This window comes from Aspergillus flavus, chromosome 2, assembly GCF_009017415.1.
Source record: "Aspergillus flavus chromosome 2, complete sequence".
In the NCBI taxonomy this organism is placed as follows: domain Eukaryota; kingdom Fungi; phylum Ascomycota; class Eurotiomycetes; order Eurotiales; family Aspergillaceae; genus Aspergillus; species Aspergillus flavus.
Genome location: NC_092409.1, coordinates 2115121 through 2134221, shown reverse-complemented (window position 1 = coordinate 2134221; position 19101 = coordinate 2115121). Strand labels below are relative to the sequence as shown.

The following is a 19101-nucleotide window of genomic DNA, read 5'->3' as shown; positions in this document are numbered from 1 at the left end:
GTTGTATGTTATAGCAGATGCTGGACAGTTACTGGCAGTACTGTGTAGATACCTACTAGCATCCGATGATGTATAACTAGTAACCCATTAGATGGTCTTGACCCTTCCAATCGATTGAGCCACTCCGGGTTCACGTGAAACCGGAAAGAAAAGGCCCGGGTAAGTAATCTATGTGTTGAAATCTAATTCCGCAGAGATATGGTGTTTTACTGATATCTCGTTAGATGGCCTAGGCTCCCCCCCCGACTATGGAATAAGTAGACTATCAGATATCTACGTGAGCTTAAGTATCCTATGGAGTAGAGCCGCAATAGATGTGTTATAACGGTTTAGATACTAAATCTAGGTAATAACCAATGTTTTAGAGTACGTAGTCTTTTTAAGTCTGGATATGATTATGTTATCAGTTTACTCTTTCTAATAGAACCACCTGAGTAGGTAACTCACTCCTTGCCTGGACATAATAAAGGGTGGCTTGATATAGAAAAAAGAAGCCAAGAAAAATAGTTCTTTCTCAATAACCCTCAATACTTTTCCTCCCAACGGAATAGGTTCTACAGTCTACTGCCACCTACATATATATTAGTAGGTTTTCAGGATCAGGTGACTACAAAGGCTAGATCTCGGCTTCGGGACCACAATAAACCTGTTTGGTCATAAAAACGCTGACCACAATCTCCCATCAACGTTTATACATACGGTCCAGTGGATCTATCAAAGCCATGTCGCACGGGGAGGACAATCAAGATGACTCGAACATAATGCAAGTGGGTTTCTCCTGGGATACATATTGAATTCCTTTGATGCAAATCATGGACTTGTTCGCATACCTAAACAGATTGCATTAACAAACTAAGTTACAGGCATTTAATGATATTTTGAAGTATAGAGACCCTGCTACTCTATAGCTGTTCCATGACCCTAACCTCTTCCCAGAGGCGAGAAAACCGCTCTGGCGCTGGAGAATCACCTAAGCAGCCTAGAACACAAGATTGATGAACTGCTTAACGGCTTCGAAGGGGCACGCCAACCACAACCCACGACAGGAAAGACTAATTGCCCGGATAAAAGCGGGGTTTCGGTTACTTCTCAGGCTTTGAACAGCTCTTCTAAGTGAAATAATCCATCAGAGTCCTTTTCCACCACTCCCTTTTCAGTTATGATACCATCAATAAGTGCCCCTGGGGTTATATCGAATGCTGGATTCCAGACATTGATCCCTTTCGCTGCTATGCACACGGTTTCCATCTTGACGGCTTCAGAGGCACCACCGTCTTCGCAGGTGCCTCTGACCGTAGTAACCTCGGATGCGGGCCGCTCCTCGATAGTGATTTCATTCCCTGATTTGGTGACTAGGTCGATAGTCGTGAGCGGCGCAGCCACAAGAAATTTCACACCATGGTACTTTGCAAGCACTGCAAGACCATATGTACCAATCTTATTTGCGGTATCACCGTTAGCTGCTACCCTGTCTGCCCCTACCACAATTGCATCCACGCCTATCTCGGCTCTAGCGAGTAATGCAGCTGCCATTGAGTCTGTTATTAAGGTAGCAGGAATACGGTCGTGAACTAGCTCAAATGCTGTCAAACGGGAGCCCTGGTTGTAAGGTCTCGTTTCGGTGCAATAGGCATGCCGTAAGGTATCGGTTGAAGATAGTGCACGAATCACCCCCAAGGCTGTCCCGAACCCCGCGGTCGCGAGAGAACTGGTGATACGATCAGCAAAGTCTGATAATAGACAACGGCACACTTACCCCGTATTACAATGTGTAAGAACCGTAGCCTTAGTAAAATTCTTGGAAAGAGCATTCTCGGATATCCATTTGGCACCATATTCTCCAATCATTCTATTGTCCTCAACATCTTTCGCAAGCATTGCTTCGGCAGCTTGGATAAACGCAGTAGCAACGGCGTGGCCTGTGGACTCAGGCATCTTAACACTTTCTGCCACTATGGTCTCGAGTTTTCCTGCAGCATCACTAAGGTTGACTGCTGTAGGTCTGCTGCTCACCAGATAATGTAACTTCTCCGTTATAAAAGTCTGTGTCTCTATAGCATTCGAGGATAACTGGTTGCGAGCTATCAGAGTGGTTAGCTCTGATGCAAGTGCGAGGGCCGCTACTATAGCAATAGCAGGTGCCCCTCGCACTCGCATCTCCTTGATTGCATGCCAGCCTTCTTCGCTTGTATGTATCGTAACGTACTTCTCAACATGTGGAAGCTGCAGTTGATCAATGATAGCAAGTTTGCCACCACTATATTTGATTGCTTGCAGGGTCATTATGAGAGATATACGGAACAAATACAAGGATTTTTGGGGGGGGATGAAACAAGGCTGGAATAGAGTGCCAGGCGGAAGGAAAATGTGAAAGGCCCCGCAGCCAGCTCGCGCTTCACCTAAAGGTTGACTGACTGACATACATACGGAGTAGTACTCCGTAAAACGCTTCAGGTGGGGCAACACACCCCTCATCAATGAGTAACATAACTTAGGCTTATACGATACTAGTCGCCTATACTTTCAACTAATCTGATACATAGTTTTTTATATACACCCAAGTAACCGCACATATCGTTAATTTCTTCCAATTGCCAAGTGAATTCGAAATACGGCGTATTTGGTAAAACCTAAGCGCCATCGAAGTAGCCATACACGCGTTTAAATTAGATTCGGTGGATACCCCCAACAATCGGCAGAAACTGCTAAGCATTCAGTAATTCCACGTTCTATCCAGAGTCTAACGTAAAGTTCTAAGGCGGTAATATCATAACCAGACAACATGGTTGTTCTGTTCTCAGGTATCCAACGACAGCGAGACAATTAGTTGGGCGACTAGCGGGGTATTCTTGTTACGGAGTTAATATAAAGGTTTATATCGGGCTTTTAGGTTGTTGAAGGGGCAATCAATACAGGGGTACTAAAGTAGGGCTCCCTATGACTGGAGCTGAAAGATGATCAAATGTGGATGGGAGGCACTAGACGTGAGTATAGGAAAGACAATTGGTTACTCAGGTTTTTCTCTTTTCACCAGCCAGCTTGCTGTTAATGAGGTACCAGCAATCTCCCTCCTTCCCTCACCCCTAATATGCCTTGATGGGACATTTTGTAGCTTGGTTTCGCGGACATGATGAGGGGCTAACCAATGAAATCGCCTGTCGGAACCTCAGTTTGCAGAGATGTAAAGCACTACAACATGTATATACAGAATTAGAGCCATTGCCTTGCTAAAACAGGTCAATAGAACATACCATTATTTCCTCGGACAAAGGCATCTCCATAGCTTCGCCTTAACTTCCCATTCACATATTCCTCAGACTTTTCTAGAGCAATGTTCATATAACCATCTACTGATTGGAGTTCACCTAGCCTGATATTAGCAGTTGGACAAGGGTTGTATCTCTAGTGAGAATGGATGAGGTGACCTTTGTAGACAACGCCTGAGTTCAACTTCACAGTGACTGGGGCACCGATAATCTCACTCAGGAAGACTGATGGATCCTTGCCTTCTGATGCGGAACTATTCTCCATGTCTTCTCTTGCTCAGTCTATCTCCACTTCAATGCTTGGGCGGTAGCTAAGTAACACTTGCTGGTAGTTGCTATTACTTGTCTGACTGTTTTGCAAGTGCACGTGCCTTATAGGTCAAGTTCTTGGCGTTCTTTGGTGACTGAGAGTCTGAGATAATGAAATTCTGTTAGAGTTGTGAATAGTGCAATACAGTGTACTTATTCTTTAAAGATGATGAGCAAGTAGATACTAGCCCTACAAGTCCTGTATTATATTAGCTCAGGACCTGTCGTGTATTTAATAGTTATTCATAATTCTGCTGTTCCTTTCCGTCACCGCTTTGCAAGTGGATACCCGCTGGTTATGTAGGAAATAGTCAACCCTACCACCACCTGGGGTCCCAGTTCCAAAGGGTTCAGGATTTAGTAGCTAGAGGTTAGATCTACCCTAACTCTCTTAGAGCTTTACCACCTTGAGGCTTTTAAAAGAATTAAAAATTTAGAATTATATAGAACAGCTAAAAAAAGGTTAAAAATCAACTATTAAAATCTAAAACTTGTTAAATCCTGATTCCTATATAGTTAATCTTAGTAGATAACTCTAGTTAGCTAATAGAAAGCCAGCTAATAATTATTGAATAGAAATTAATAAATATAATAATTAATATATTAATATTTTAATATTATAGTAATATATCTTTTATTAATCTAGAAATCTTTAGATCTAGCACTATATTTAATTAATTATTATTATCTATTTATTTATTTTATTTTATTTAATTTATTATTATTTTATAAAAATTAAAATTTTATTTAATTAAATTAATTATTTATTATATTATAATTATAATAATAATATATAATTATTTAATAATTATAATTAAAAGAAAAATTTTATAGAATATTTTTTAAAAAACTATTTTAATTTTAATAATTATTTAATAAAAAAAAATTAATAAAAGATTTTTATAAATTTTAAAATATTTAAATATCAGTGGCAGCTTCTAATCATCTATCGCCTTCCGCCGGTGGATAATTAATAGTCTGAAGAAATTTTCAGCCTAAAGAAAAAAAAATTAAATTCTTATTTTTTAAAACTATATAAATTATAAAAAATATCTAAAATATTTAAAACTCTAGATTTATATATAAATAAAGCTATTAAAACTATCTATTTTAAAAAAATCTAATATTATAAAGATCGCGCGAGATTTTAGAATTTTTTATTGTATATTCTATAGCTATATATATAATAAAAGAAAGTTTTATATAGCTTAAACTATATTAAATAAAATACTAAATTAATATAAAGAGACTGCTTTAAAATAATTGATTATTAAAATATATAATATTTATCTTCTAGTAATAATAATATTATTTTTAAAATAAACAAACTTTATTATATAGCGCGATAATTTTATATAGAGTATTAGTTTATTATAGATATATTATTTTTTTAAAAATCTTTCTTTTAATTTTAAATTAAGCTCTATAACTAAAAAAAATACTTAAATATAGAAAATATTAAATAACTTTAATTTTAATATAATTAGCTTATTAATTTATTTAAAAATATCTTTATTTATTTTATATATAATTTTAATAAATATAACTTTTAACTAGATAATAGAAAGTCTTAAAAAATTTTTAATATAAAAAAAAGTTTCTAATTTTTTTAAAACTAAGATTATAGAGAATATTACTATACTTAAATATATTACTATAAATAATTAGATTATAACTTTACTTTTTATTTTTAAAAAAAAGAAATTTATAAAAATCTAGTATAATAAAGAAATTTCTAATTATTATATAATAGTTATTAAAAAAGACTATATAAATAATAAAATTATATTTAAATAGCTTTAAAAATTCTATAAAAAGACTAAAAATTATATAAAAAAAGAAAAATATATATTTATTTTTAATAGTTATATAACTTATTATTACGCCCAGGGCTTTGTTATTAAGTCTGAGACTAGTTAGTAGATTATATTATAAAGATTACTAATCTAAAGTTAATCTTTAATTTCTATTATTATAGAATTACGGTCTTAGTAGAATAGAAGTTATTTTAAGATTATTATTAATACTAGACTATTATTATTATAAAAATATAGTTACTATAAAACTACTATTAATATTGAACTTAAATTAAAGAGTTAGATCTATTAAATATATATACTTAATAGCTAAAAAAATATAAATAAATTAAAATTAATTTTACTATTAAAAATAACTTTATAGTAATAATATATAATATATAGTCTAAATAACTAAATAAATAATTTATTAAATATTTTTTACTTAAAAATTAATTATTATTATTCTATTATTATTCTATTTTATATATCTATCTTCGATAAAATATACTAGATAAAAATTTATAATATTATTTTTTTTTTAATTTTTATTTTTAAAAGTATAAAATTATAGTTTTACTTAAATAAAAAAATATCTATTTTAAATTTTTTTATTTATATTTTAACTATATCTTTTAATTCTATTTATAAATTTAAATTCTACTAGTAAATTAAAAATAAAAGATTTTAAATAATATTTTCTTATAAATATTATATCCGCCTTTATTATTTTTATATTAAATCTAAAAATTTTAATTATTATAGTAAATATATAAAGTAAATAATATTTTCTATAAAATATTTAAATTTTTTTTTAATACTAAATAGAAGCGGCTCGTAAAAATTTAGAATACTATTTAAAAAAAAAGATTATTTTAATAAAATTTTTTTAATTATAAAAATAAAAATAGTTATTATAAAAATATATAAATAATGTTATTATATATAATATTAAAAAAATTAAATATTAAGAGTAAAAAAAATATAAAATATAGAAAAAATTATACTATTAAAAAACTATAGTTTTCTATTCTAAAATTAATATATCTTTAAATAGTAATATTTAATTAGCTAGAGTTTCTAGATTAAATTCTAGTTTAATTTAATTAATAGATAATTTTTTTTTAAATAAATTTTAATTTTTTTATTAATAGTACTATTAAATTAGCTAATAATAATTTATTAAATTTTTTAATAATCTTCTATAAGTTTTCTAAAATACTATAATTTTTTTATTTTACTAGATAATATAGTTTTCTATTAATTTATTTATATTTTAGTATTTTTTTAATTTTATATTCTATTTCTTTTTTATTAAATTTAATATTTTTAATAATTTTAATATTTTTTAGTATAAATTTTAATAATAAAATATAAAATATAAAATATATTCTTTTTATTAAATTTAGTAATTTTAATTAATAGTTAATATTATTAATCTATTTTTTAATTTTAAATAGTTTAATTTTTTAATAATTAAATTTTAAATTTAATTATTTTATTTTTATATTTCTATAGAATAAAAATACTTTTTCTCTTTTTTTAAAAATATATTTTTTTTTATAATATTAATTATAATATATTATTATATAATAATTAAAAAATTTAAAATTTAAAATTAATTAATTATATAAGGTTTTTAATTTTTTAATTATTTTAATAATTTTTTTATAATAGAATATCTATTTTTTAATTTTTTTATTATTTTAGTATAGTATCTATAATTTATATAAAAAAATATTATTTTTATTATTAAATATTCTATACTATTATATATAAACTATACTATTAGTAATAGATTTATTTAATTATTTTATTAATAATTAATATAATATTATAAATATTATTTAATTATTTAATTTATTTTTATTAAATCTATAAATAATTATTAAAACTTTAATATAAATAATTTATTTTAATTTAATATAATTTTTTTAATATTTTATAATAAATAAAAATATAATTAATAAATAGATATATAAAATATACTATATTAAATATTAATTTATTTAATACTAAATAAATATATTTAATAAATTAATCTATTATTACTATTATTATATTCTATTCTTTCAATTTAAATAATAATTCTATAAAATTAATTATAATCTATTTTTAAAATTTTAAAGATATATTTAATAATTATATAAATTTATATATTTTATATTTATTAATATATTTTTTGATTTATTTTATTATATTTAGAAAATAGTAGTTTCTTATAATTTATTTTAATATTTTTTTAATTTTAAAATATTTTTATATTAGATTATTATAATATTTCTAAATAATTATATTCTATAGTTTTTAAAAAATTTAAATAAGATTTTAATAGTATATAATTCTATTATTTTTAATAAATAGATTATTATTTATTTTAAATTTATATATAAATATTTTATTTTTTTTATTTATTTTTATAATAAAATATTAAGTAAAATTTTTAATTTCTATAATTATTACTATAAGTATTTATTTATTATATTTAAATAATCTATTTTTATATTATTTTAGTATTATAGATTTAATTATTTTTTTTAACTTTATAATTAGATTTTTAATTTAATATATTAATTTAATTATTTTCTAATTTTTATAGTATTTTAATTTATTTTATTTATCTTTATATAAGCTTTTTTATAATTATAAAATATATTAAATTTTTATAATTCAATTTTATAATAATCTAGTATTATATTTTTTTTAGATAAATTTTCTATTTTTTAAATACTAATAATATAGCTAATAATTCTTTATTATAGATATTATAATTTAATTTTATTTAAACTAGTTTTTTAAATTTAAATACTATTAATTATAATTTTTTATTTAATTTTATTTATATTATTTATATATTAATTATATAATTAAATATATTAATTTTAATAATAATTTATTTAATTAAATTATACTATACTAAGATTAGTATAGTAGTAATTAATTTTTTTTATTTTATTAAATATATTTTAGTATTTATTTATCTATTTTTATTATTTTAATTTTTTAAATAAATTAAAAAGTAATATTAATCTATACGCGTATTAATATTAATATAAGATAATTTTTATAATTATAGTTTTATTATATTAAAAATAAAAAATACTATAAATTTATTTAAATAATATAAAATTAAAAGTTTTAAAAACTATTATTTTTATTATTTATAAAAAATATTATTTTTAATATACTATTAATAGTTTTAAAATATTTTTAAATTTTATAATTTTTTTATATTTATAGATTATCTATATACTATTATTCTATTAATAAACTTTGAAAAATAGTTATTTAATTGAAAAATGATTACTATAAAAATATATAGTAAAAATTTTATTTTTATAAAAATAATTTTTACTTTTATTAATCTATTTCAATTTTAATTTTTTTTATTAATATATTTTTAACTATTTTCTTTATTATTATATAGATTATATTTATAATAAAGAAAAAATTAATATTAAATAATTATATTATATATTTTTTTAAAAATTTATAACTAATAAATTATATAAGTAATTTTTTTAAATCTTTTAATTAAATATTTAAATCTATATTTAAATTATAAAAAAATTATTTAAAAGAATTTACTATATTTTTAAATTTTAAGTATATTATCTATATATATTTCTATTATTTTATTTTTTATTTATAAAATAATATATAATATTTTAATATTAATTTATTTTTAAATTAATATATATATAAAAATATACCTATAAAAAGCTTTTCTTTTACTTTTTTTAATTTAATTTTTTAAAACTTTTGTTTAAATATTATATTTATTTAATTTTATTACTAAAATAGCAAATAATACGTAAAACTTTATTTTTATTATTCTATTAAATTAATATATTTATAGTAAAATATTTTTCTATATTTATAATATAATTCTATATTTTATAAATAATTTTATTTTTTAAAAAATTAGATATAAATAATTTAAAATTATTAAATCTATTGTTTATAGAATTGATTTATATAATTATATTAAATAATAATATTAATTTTTCATTTTAGCGATTTAATTATTACTATTTTTAAAAAATTTTATTTATATTTTTTTTAATAATTAATTTTATTATAGTATTAAAAATTTAAATATTTCAAATTATTAAAAATTTTTTCTAGAAAATTTCTTATATTATAAATAATTAAATAACTATATTAATTTTTTAAAGATATATTAATAATAGAGTACTTAAGCTTTATATACTAATTATTTTAAAATTATTAGATTAAAATAATTTAAACTATAAGTATACTATTAATATATTATCAATTATAAATAATAAATTTATAGAGTATAATTAATTAATAAGCTTTAAAAATATAGTATTAAAAAACTTGAAATTATTTAGAATTATATAATAGTTTCTTTATTTAATATAATAGAATAAATTATTTAAAGATTAGAATTCTTAATATAATTCTAATATAAATATATTTATATATTATATAATTTAGTGGCCCGCTAGCAGCTTGTTTATATAGAATCTAATTGGTTAAGATAATTGCTATTATAAATTTATTAAATTAATAATATAAAAATAATAATAAATAAAAATATATAAAAAAAATAAAACATTAAATTTTTAATATAATAATATATATAAATATCATTTTTATTATATTTAATTCATATATTTAATAAAGTAATAAAAATAAATATTAAATTAAAAGTAAAAAAATTATATATTAATTTTTTTAAATATATATTTATTTAAATAAATAATAAATATTCTAGATTTTTTATATTAAATAATAAATTTTAAATTATATAATTAATTATTCGTTTAATGATTTTAAAAAATTTTAAATAATATCTAAATATAATATATTATTTAAAATATTTTATTAAATAATATATAAAAAAAATAGATTTTTTATAAAATTATAAAGGTTTTTTTTTAAAAAATATATTAATTTTTAATAAATTTTATATTAAATAATTATTATAATTTATATTTATATTTAATTTTATATTAATTAAAAAAATTATTTAAAAAATATAAATTAAATTTATAAAATTATAATTTTTAATATATTTTAATCTAGTTTTATATTTATATATTAATTTAAATATTTTAAAAAAAATTATAAAATAATAATTTATTATATAATCTATAAATATTAAACTTGTATAATATTATTTATTAAAATTAATATAAAATTATATATTTAATAAAAGTTTTATATTTATTAACGATTATTTATATAAATTATATAATAATAATTAATATAATTAAATATTTAGATTAATACTAAATTTATATATTTATATATATAATAATTTTATCTAATAAAAAATAATTAATGTTAATTATTTTATTTTATATTAAAAATAATAATATTTTATATATAATTAAAAAAAATAATTATCAAAAAAATTTTTAATTATATATTTTTTAATTAATAATTAAATCTGTTTTTAAAATAATATATAATAATAATACTAATTAAAATTTAAATAAATATTTAATAATTATAAATAAATTAATTATATATTAAAAAAAAGCTCTTATACATATATATATATTATAAATTATTTAATATATTTATTTAATAAAATATATTATTATATATTTTATAACTTTTTTAATTTATATTAATATTATTAATTCTATTTTATATTATAAAAATAGATTTTATAATAAAGTTATAAAATCAATTAAATTAATATTAAAAAATATAATGTAATTTTATAATAATAAAAAAAATAATTATTATATTTTTTTAATATTATAATTAAATAATTTTTATATAATTTATAATAAATTAAAAATTAAATAATTGTATAATATTATATACCATTTATAAATAAATAATTTAAATTATTCAAATAATAATTAAATATTAAATTGTTAAAAATTCTATTATTAATTAATATATTTATATAATAATATATTAATTTTTTATTATTTTTAAATAAATATAATAATTAATATATAAAATAATTTTTTTTATTTTAATTATTAAAAAATTAAATGAATTATTAATAAATATATTTAGTATTTTAAAAGATTTAAAAGATTTATTAATAAATATTTCTTTAAATAAAATAATTATAATATAAAAAATAATTAATAAATATAAATAAACAATATTAATATATAAAATTTAATAAATATATTTAAAAAAATAATTAACTAATATTATAAATAATTATAGATTATTTTTATAAAAAGTTTTTTATTTATTTTATTATATTTTTTATTATTAATTGTTATATTTTTATTTTAATTTAATTATAGCTATTTTTTATAAAATATCTTTTATTTTATAATATATCTATAATTTTTATTATTATTATTATTTATTTTATTATTTTTTATTATATTAATATAATGATTTCATAATTATTGTTTATATTTATTATATTATGATAAAGTATTATACTAGTTTTAATATGATTAAAATTCAATTAATAAAATTAATAATAAATAAATAATATTTAATAATATATTTAAAAAATATAAAATTATAAATTATTTATTATTAATTAAATATTAAATTTATATAATTTGAATATATTTATTTTATCTAATAAATATTAAATATTTATTAATAAAAATAAAAATAAATTATTATTTTAATAATTTTAGTAGTAATAATTATATTTAATTAAATAAATTATTTAACATTATTTAATTACTTTAATAAAAAATAAATATTATTAATTAATAAAATATTATAAATATTATATATTTTTAAAAAATATTTAATTATATTATATTTATATTTAAAAAATATAAATATTAAAAATATTTTACTATAAAATCATTTTAATTTTAAAATATATAATTTATTATTAAATAAAAATATTATTAAAATAATATTTATTTATTATTTATTATTTATTTATAATATAATTTTTATAGTCTTTATAAATTTCTATTTTTTTATATAATATTTTTTTATAATTTTACTATTTAGTATTTTAATTTTTATTTTATAATTAATTTTTATTATTATTTAAATATAACTTTTAATATTTATGTTAGTTATTATTTTAATATTATTAATTAATTTTTTCTATTTATTTTTTATATTATAATTACTATTTTTAATTATATTAAATATTTTTAATTAATATAGATTATTTATTATTATTATTATTATATTTATAGGTTCTATTACTTTATTATTATTTATTTATTTAATATTAATTAAAAAAAATAAAATAATAATAATAGTACTAAAAATCTATTTTATATAATATTATAATATATATTAATCTTGTTAAATAATTTTAATTTATAATATTCTATTAATTTAATAAATATTTTAATTTCTTTAATATTAATTTATATAAAAATATATATTTACTTTTAATATATTTTTTAATTTAATTTAATTAAATTAATAGTATATAATTAATTATTAAAAATATAAAATTCTATTAAAAAATTATTATATAATATAACAAATAATTTTTAAAATATAATTAAATACAATAAAAAAATATAAGCTTAATAAATTATAAAAAAATTTAAAAAATATAAAAATTAATTTAAAAAGTTATATAATTAATTAATATTAATATATATCTTTTACTTTATTATATCTATTTTCATTTATTATATTTTATTTATTATTTTATTTAGTATTCTATATCTTTTACTTTACTATATCTATTTCTATTTATTATATTCTATTTATTATTTTATTTAATATATTACTTTATATCTATTATTGATAATAGAATATTATTATTTTTAATCTTGATATTTATTTAATTCTATATAGTTAATTTTAGTAGATAACTCTAGTTAGCTAATAAAAAGCTAGTCAATAATTATTAGATAGAAATCAATAAATATATAACAATCAATACATCAATACCATAATATTAATTTTATAAAAAGCTTTTAATCTAACTTTTTTAGACATATAGTATATAACTGTTAGATTTAAATTTTATATAAAATAAATTTAATCTATAATCTTTTTAAATATTCCATTTAAATTTAGTATAAATTTAAATTATATCAATATTATTTAATATGAAATTTATATAGATTTTAAATTTAATATAAATTCTATTTATAGAAATAGAATTTAGTCATAGAATTTAAATTTAATATAAATTTAAATGAAACTTAAGTTATTGTCATGGAGCTGATATAGAATTGGCTTATAGAATATATAAAACTCTCAGGTTTTCTAATCTCTACTCTATCTATATATACCTTAGCTCTCTTTATAATTCTAAATTAATTTAAGAAAAAATTAATATTTTAATTTTTTAACACTTTTTTTAATAAAAGAATTTATTAACTATTTAATTAGGATTTTAAAAGAAAGAACTTTATAAGAAAAAAGAATTTTTAATCTATTTAAACACTACTAAAAATAAAAAAATAAAAATGAAATTTTTTGTATTTATTCTATTATCTAATTAATAATAGAGCTTTATTTTTTATTTTTTATTTTTTTATTTAATTAATAATTTATTTCATATAGTAAATTCTCTATTATAATTAGACTGGTAAATAGCTAGAGTAGGTTAGCTTAATAGGATCAGTTATAAACTTATATTTAACTACTAGATTATAGCTAGATTAATAGAATTTTTATTATATGTAATGAATAGTAAATTAAATTAACTATAGTTAATCTAGTATTAACTTTACTATTTTATTTAATTAGAAAAATATTTTATTAATAGTATTAAAAAACTCTATTTATTTATTATATATAAAGAATAATATTTTTTTTATTAAAAATTATATTAAAACTATAATTTTTTATAATTAAAATAGTATTTAAATATATTTTAGTTTTAAATAGTTCTATATAAAGAATATATAGTTAATATATATATAAATATAATTATCTTATAATATAGTAATAATAAAGTTTTATATTTCTATAATTAATTAAAATTTATAATTTTATTTAATATTAAAATAAAATATTAATATATTTATTATAAAAATATTATATATTATATATGTTAATAGTTTTTTTGTATTATAAATAATTATAATATTTAAAATATTTTAATAAATAATTTAAAATTTTACTATTATATAAACTATTATAAAAATAAATTTTTTAATTTTTTAATATTTAAATATATTCTATATATTTTTTTATTAATTTCTAAATTAATTATATCTAGGTATATTATTTTTATTTATTTTTTAAATTTTTATAATTAATATCTAGATTCTAGAGTATAATAAGGACTAGATTATTTTTGTCTATTTTTATATTTTTTTGATTTAATTTTATATAAATATAAGATTACAAGTAGTAGTACACTATAAAAGATAGAGAATCGCTATAATCTATATATATATATATATATAGAATCTAGTAAATCTCTAGTAGATCTATAAGATTGTTCTATTTAAATAATTATTTTGTATTGTAATATATTATAATTATAATTATATTCTTTTTAATTTAATAATTAAATATTTTAAATTTCAATAATATTAGACTATTTTATTATATAGAAATATAGTTATATAATAATATTTTGTTATAATAAAATAGCTTTATATTTATTAAATTAAATATTTAATATTCTATATTATTTAATAGATTATATATAAATAATATCATTAAATAATATTGAGATTGTAAGTAGCAGTATACTATAAGAGATAAAGAGTTACTAATCTTCTATAGATCTTAAAAATAACTATAATCTTTATATATAGATAAAATCTAATAGATTCTTAGTAAATCTATAAGATTCTTTTATTTTAAAAAGCTATTCTTTAAAGTAGTATATTATAGCTATAATTATATTCTTTTTTATTTAATAATTAAATACTTTTAAATCTAATAGTATTAAACTATATTACTATATAAAAATATAATTATATAATATTATTTCTATTATATTTATATTTACCAGATTTTATAATTAAAATTTTGTATTATTAATAGATTATATGTAAATAATATTATTAAATAATATCATATAATATAAACTACCGCGGTACTATATTATCTATAGATTATTATTATTAATAGTAATATTACTAAAGTTTTTATTATTAAATCTATAATTAACTATTATTACTATTTATTATAATCTCTTTTTTTTATTTTTTATTTATCTTTTTTTATTAATATATTTTTTAGATTAATATTTCTATTAATTTTTTTAATTATAAATATCTAAACTTTTCTATAATTTATGAATATAGTAATTAATTATTAAATAACTATTTTTATAATATTTTTAATCTTTTTACTATAATTTCTATTATATTAAAAAAACTATAAAATTAATTATCTATAGTAATATTAATTATTTTTTTTTAAAAAAAACTTTTTTTTATTAAATTTAATTAAAAAAATATTTTTTATATTTTAATAAAAATAAGTCTTTTCTCCATTTATTATAATTATTATTAATAGAAGTAAAGTTATATAATCTTTTTATTATAAATAAAATCATTATATACATTTTTAATTTTATATATATAAATATTATTTATAATAATAAAAATAAAATTAATTTTAATAATAAAAATTATAAATCTATATATATATTATATTATTATAAACTAATAGTAAATATTCTTTATTATAAATATATTAAATATCATTATTTTTATACAAATTATATTATTTTTCTATTATTTAAAAATTTAATATTATATACTAGTGTCTATATTAATTATTTTTATTTAAATAATAAAATAAATATTTTTCTTAAAAGTTTTTTAAAATAATATAAAATATATATTACTATTGTTTTTATAATTTTTTATTAATATCTATAGCTATATTATAATTTATAATAGTTTAGTATTAATATTTTTTAAAAAATTTTATTATTTAATAATGAATAAAAATAAGTTTAATAAAACTATTAAATTTATTGAAAATAATAAAAAAACTATTATTTTTATAATCTATTATATTTCTATAAATAAAACTATAATTATTTTTAATAGTAAAATAATAAATTCTCTATTAAAGATTATTTTTAAAAACAATAGTATTATTCTTACTAAAAAAAATTAATTAATAATATTATTAATAGTAATAAACTATTATTTTTATAATTTTAATATTAATAATAATATTTAATTAAATAAACTATTTTAAAATTATTTAATTATTATAATAAAAAATAAATATTATTAATTAATAAAATATTATAAATATTATATATTTTTAAAAAATACTTAACTATATTTTATTTATATTTAATAAATATAGATACTAAAAATATTTTAATATAAAATTTTTTAAATTTTAAAATAAATAATTTATTATTTAATAAAAATATTATTAAAATAATATTTATTTATTTTTTACTATTAACTATTAATTTATAGTTTAATTTTATTTAATAGTAAAAATATTTAATTTATAATAATTAAACTATAGAAATAATTAATATCTATTTATAATATAAGTTTAATAATTTTAATAAATTTTAATTTTTTTACATAATATCTCACTATAATTTTACTATTTACTATTTTAATTTCTATTTTATAATTAATTTTTACTATTATTATATAGTTTTTTAATATATTAATATTAACTCTAGATTTTTTTATAATAATATAGTTATTAATAATCTCTATTATTAATTTAAAATAATTATTAATATTTGCTACTATTAATTAAATATAAATTTTAATATTTATTTTAATTATTACTCTAGTACTATTATTAATTTTTTTTATCTATTTTCTATATTATAATTATTGTTTTTAACTATATTAAATATCTCTAGATTTATATAATTTATTTATTATTATTATTATTATATCTATAAATTATATTAATTTATTATTATTTATTTATTTAATATTAATTAAAAATATTAAAATAATAATAATAGTATTAAAAATCTATTTTATAAAATATTATAATATACATTAATTTCTTTAGTCTATATTAATTTATAAAATTCTATTAATTTAATAAATACTTTAACTATTTTAATACTAATTTATATAAAAATATATATCTAGCTCTAAATCTTTTAATTTAATTAAAATAAATTAATACTATATAATTAGCAATTTTTTAAATAAAAATATTAAATTTTATTTAAAAATTACTATATAATATAAAAATTAATTTTAAAATATAGTTAACTAAAATAAAAAAATATAAATTTAATAAACTATAAAAAAATTTAAAAAATATAAAGATTAATATAAAAAATTTAATAATTAATTAATATTAATATATATCTTTTATTTTATTATTTTTATTTCTATTTATTATATTCTATTTATTTTTTTATTTAGTATATTACTCTATATCTATTATTAATAATAGAATATTATTATATTTTAATTCTAGTATTTATTAAAATCTAGAATTTATTAAATCTTATCTAGTTAATCTTAATAGATAACTCTACTTAATTAATAAAAAGCCAGCCAATAATTATTAAATAGAAATCAAGAATAATCAATATATTAATGCCTTAATTTTATTTTGAATAAAAAAAATAAAATATTAGTCTAAATAATATAAAATATATATTACTATTTTTTTATAATTTTTTATTAATATTTATAATTATATTATTATTTAGAATAGATTAATTAATATTTATATTTTTTAAAAAAATTCTACTATTTAATAGCTAGTAAAAATAAATTTAATGGAATTATTTAATTTATAAAAAATTATAAAAAGATATTTATTTTTATAATTTATTATATTTTTTTAAATAAAATAATAATTTTTGTTAAAAAATCATTTCTAAAAATAATAATAGTTCTTTTTTTAAAAAAAGTCTATTCATAATATTACTAGTAGTAAAGTTATAAGCACTCTACTAGTATAATACTATCTATAAATAATAGATCTATAGAGTATAATTAATTAATAGACTCTAAAGATATAGTACTGGAAGACTTAAGATTATTTAAAATTATATACTAATTTCTCTATCTAGTATAATAAAATAAATTATTTAGAAATTAGAATTTTTTATATAATTATAATATGAATATATTTATATATTATATAAATTAATAATCTATTAATAGTTTATTTATATAGAATCTAATTATTTAAAATAATTATTATTATAACTATCTTTTTTTAAAGAAATATATTATATTAATTTATATTTAAGTTTTAAGATATTTAATATTTTATTTTAATAGATTATATAATAAAAAAATATATCTTATTAAAAATATTTTATAATAAAATTATAAAAATCAAGTACATTATTTTTTAATAATTTTAAATAATTAAAATATTAATAGAATATTTTTAAAATAGTATTATAAGATTTTTGATTTTTATAAATTATAATATTTTTTATGGCTATATTTAGTTCTTTAAATTATTTTAAATATATAGATAATATAGTAAATTTAATTTTTTTTATAAAAATACTACTAGAATTATAAATTAATAATATTTTTATTATTTTAAAAATAATTTAAAATACATAAGCGCTCTATTAATATATTTTTATTTATAGATAATAGATTTATAAAGCGCGGTTAATTAATAGACTTTAAAAATATAGTATTAATAAATTAAAGATTATTTAAAATTATATAATAGTTTTTTATCGAGTATAATAAAATAAATTACTTGAAAATTAAAATTTTTTATATAATTTTAATATAGATATATATATATATATTATATAAATTAATAAATTATTAATAATTTATTTATATAGAATATAATTATTTTTTAAAAAAATAAATTATTTTAATTTATATTTAAATTTTAAAATATTTTATATTTTATTTTAAGAGACTATA

General features: G+C 15.6%; 2 protein-coding genes across 2 annotated transcripts; both read right to left on the bottom strand.

The window, feature by feature from the left end:
- Positions 1-1089: 1089 nt before the first annotated feature.
- On the bottom strand, positions 1090-2283 carry F9C07_2099591 (putative translation initiation factor; the record flags this gene model as incomplete). The annotated part of the gene is made up of 2 exons (XM_041289508.1): positions 1090-1708; positions 1757-2283. The coding sequence occupies 2 exons, from the start codon at positions 2281-2283 to the stop codon at positions 1090-1092; spliced, it is 1146 nt and encodes a 381-aa protein (XP_041142519.1).
- Positions 2284-3166: 883 nt separating this feature from the next.
- F9C07_2225496 (U6 snRNA-associated Sm-like protein LSm6) lies at positions 3167-3531 on the bottom strand (the record flags this gene model as incomplete). Its single annotated transcript, XM_071509764.1, has 3 exons — positions 3167-3189; positions 3252-3365; positions 3426-3531. The coding sequence occupies 3 exons, from the start codon at positions 3529-3531 to the stop codon at positions 3167-3169; spliced, it is 243 nt and encodes an 80-aa protein (XP_071363690.1).
- Between the last annotated feature and the right edge of the window lie 15570 nt (positions 3532-19101).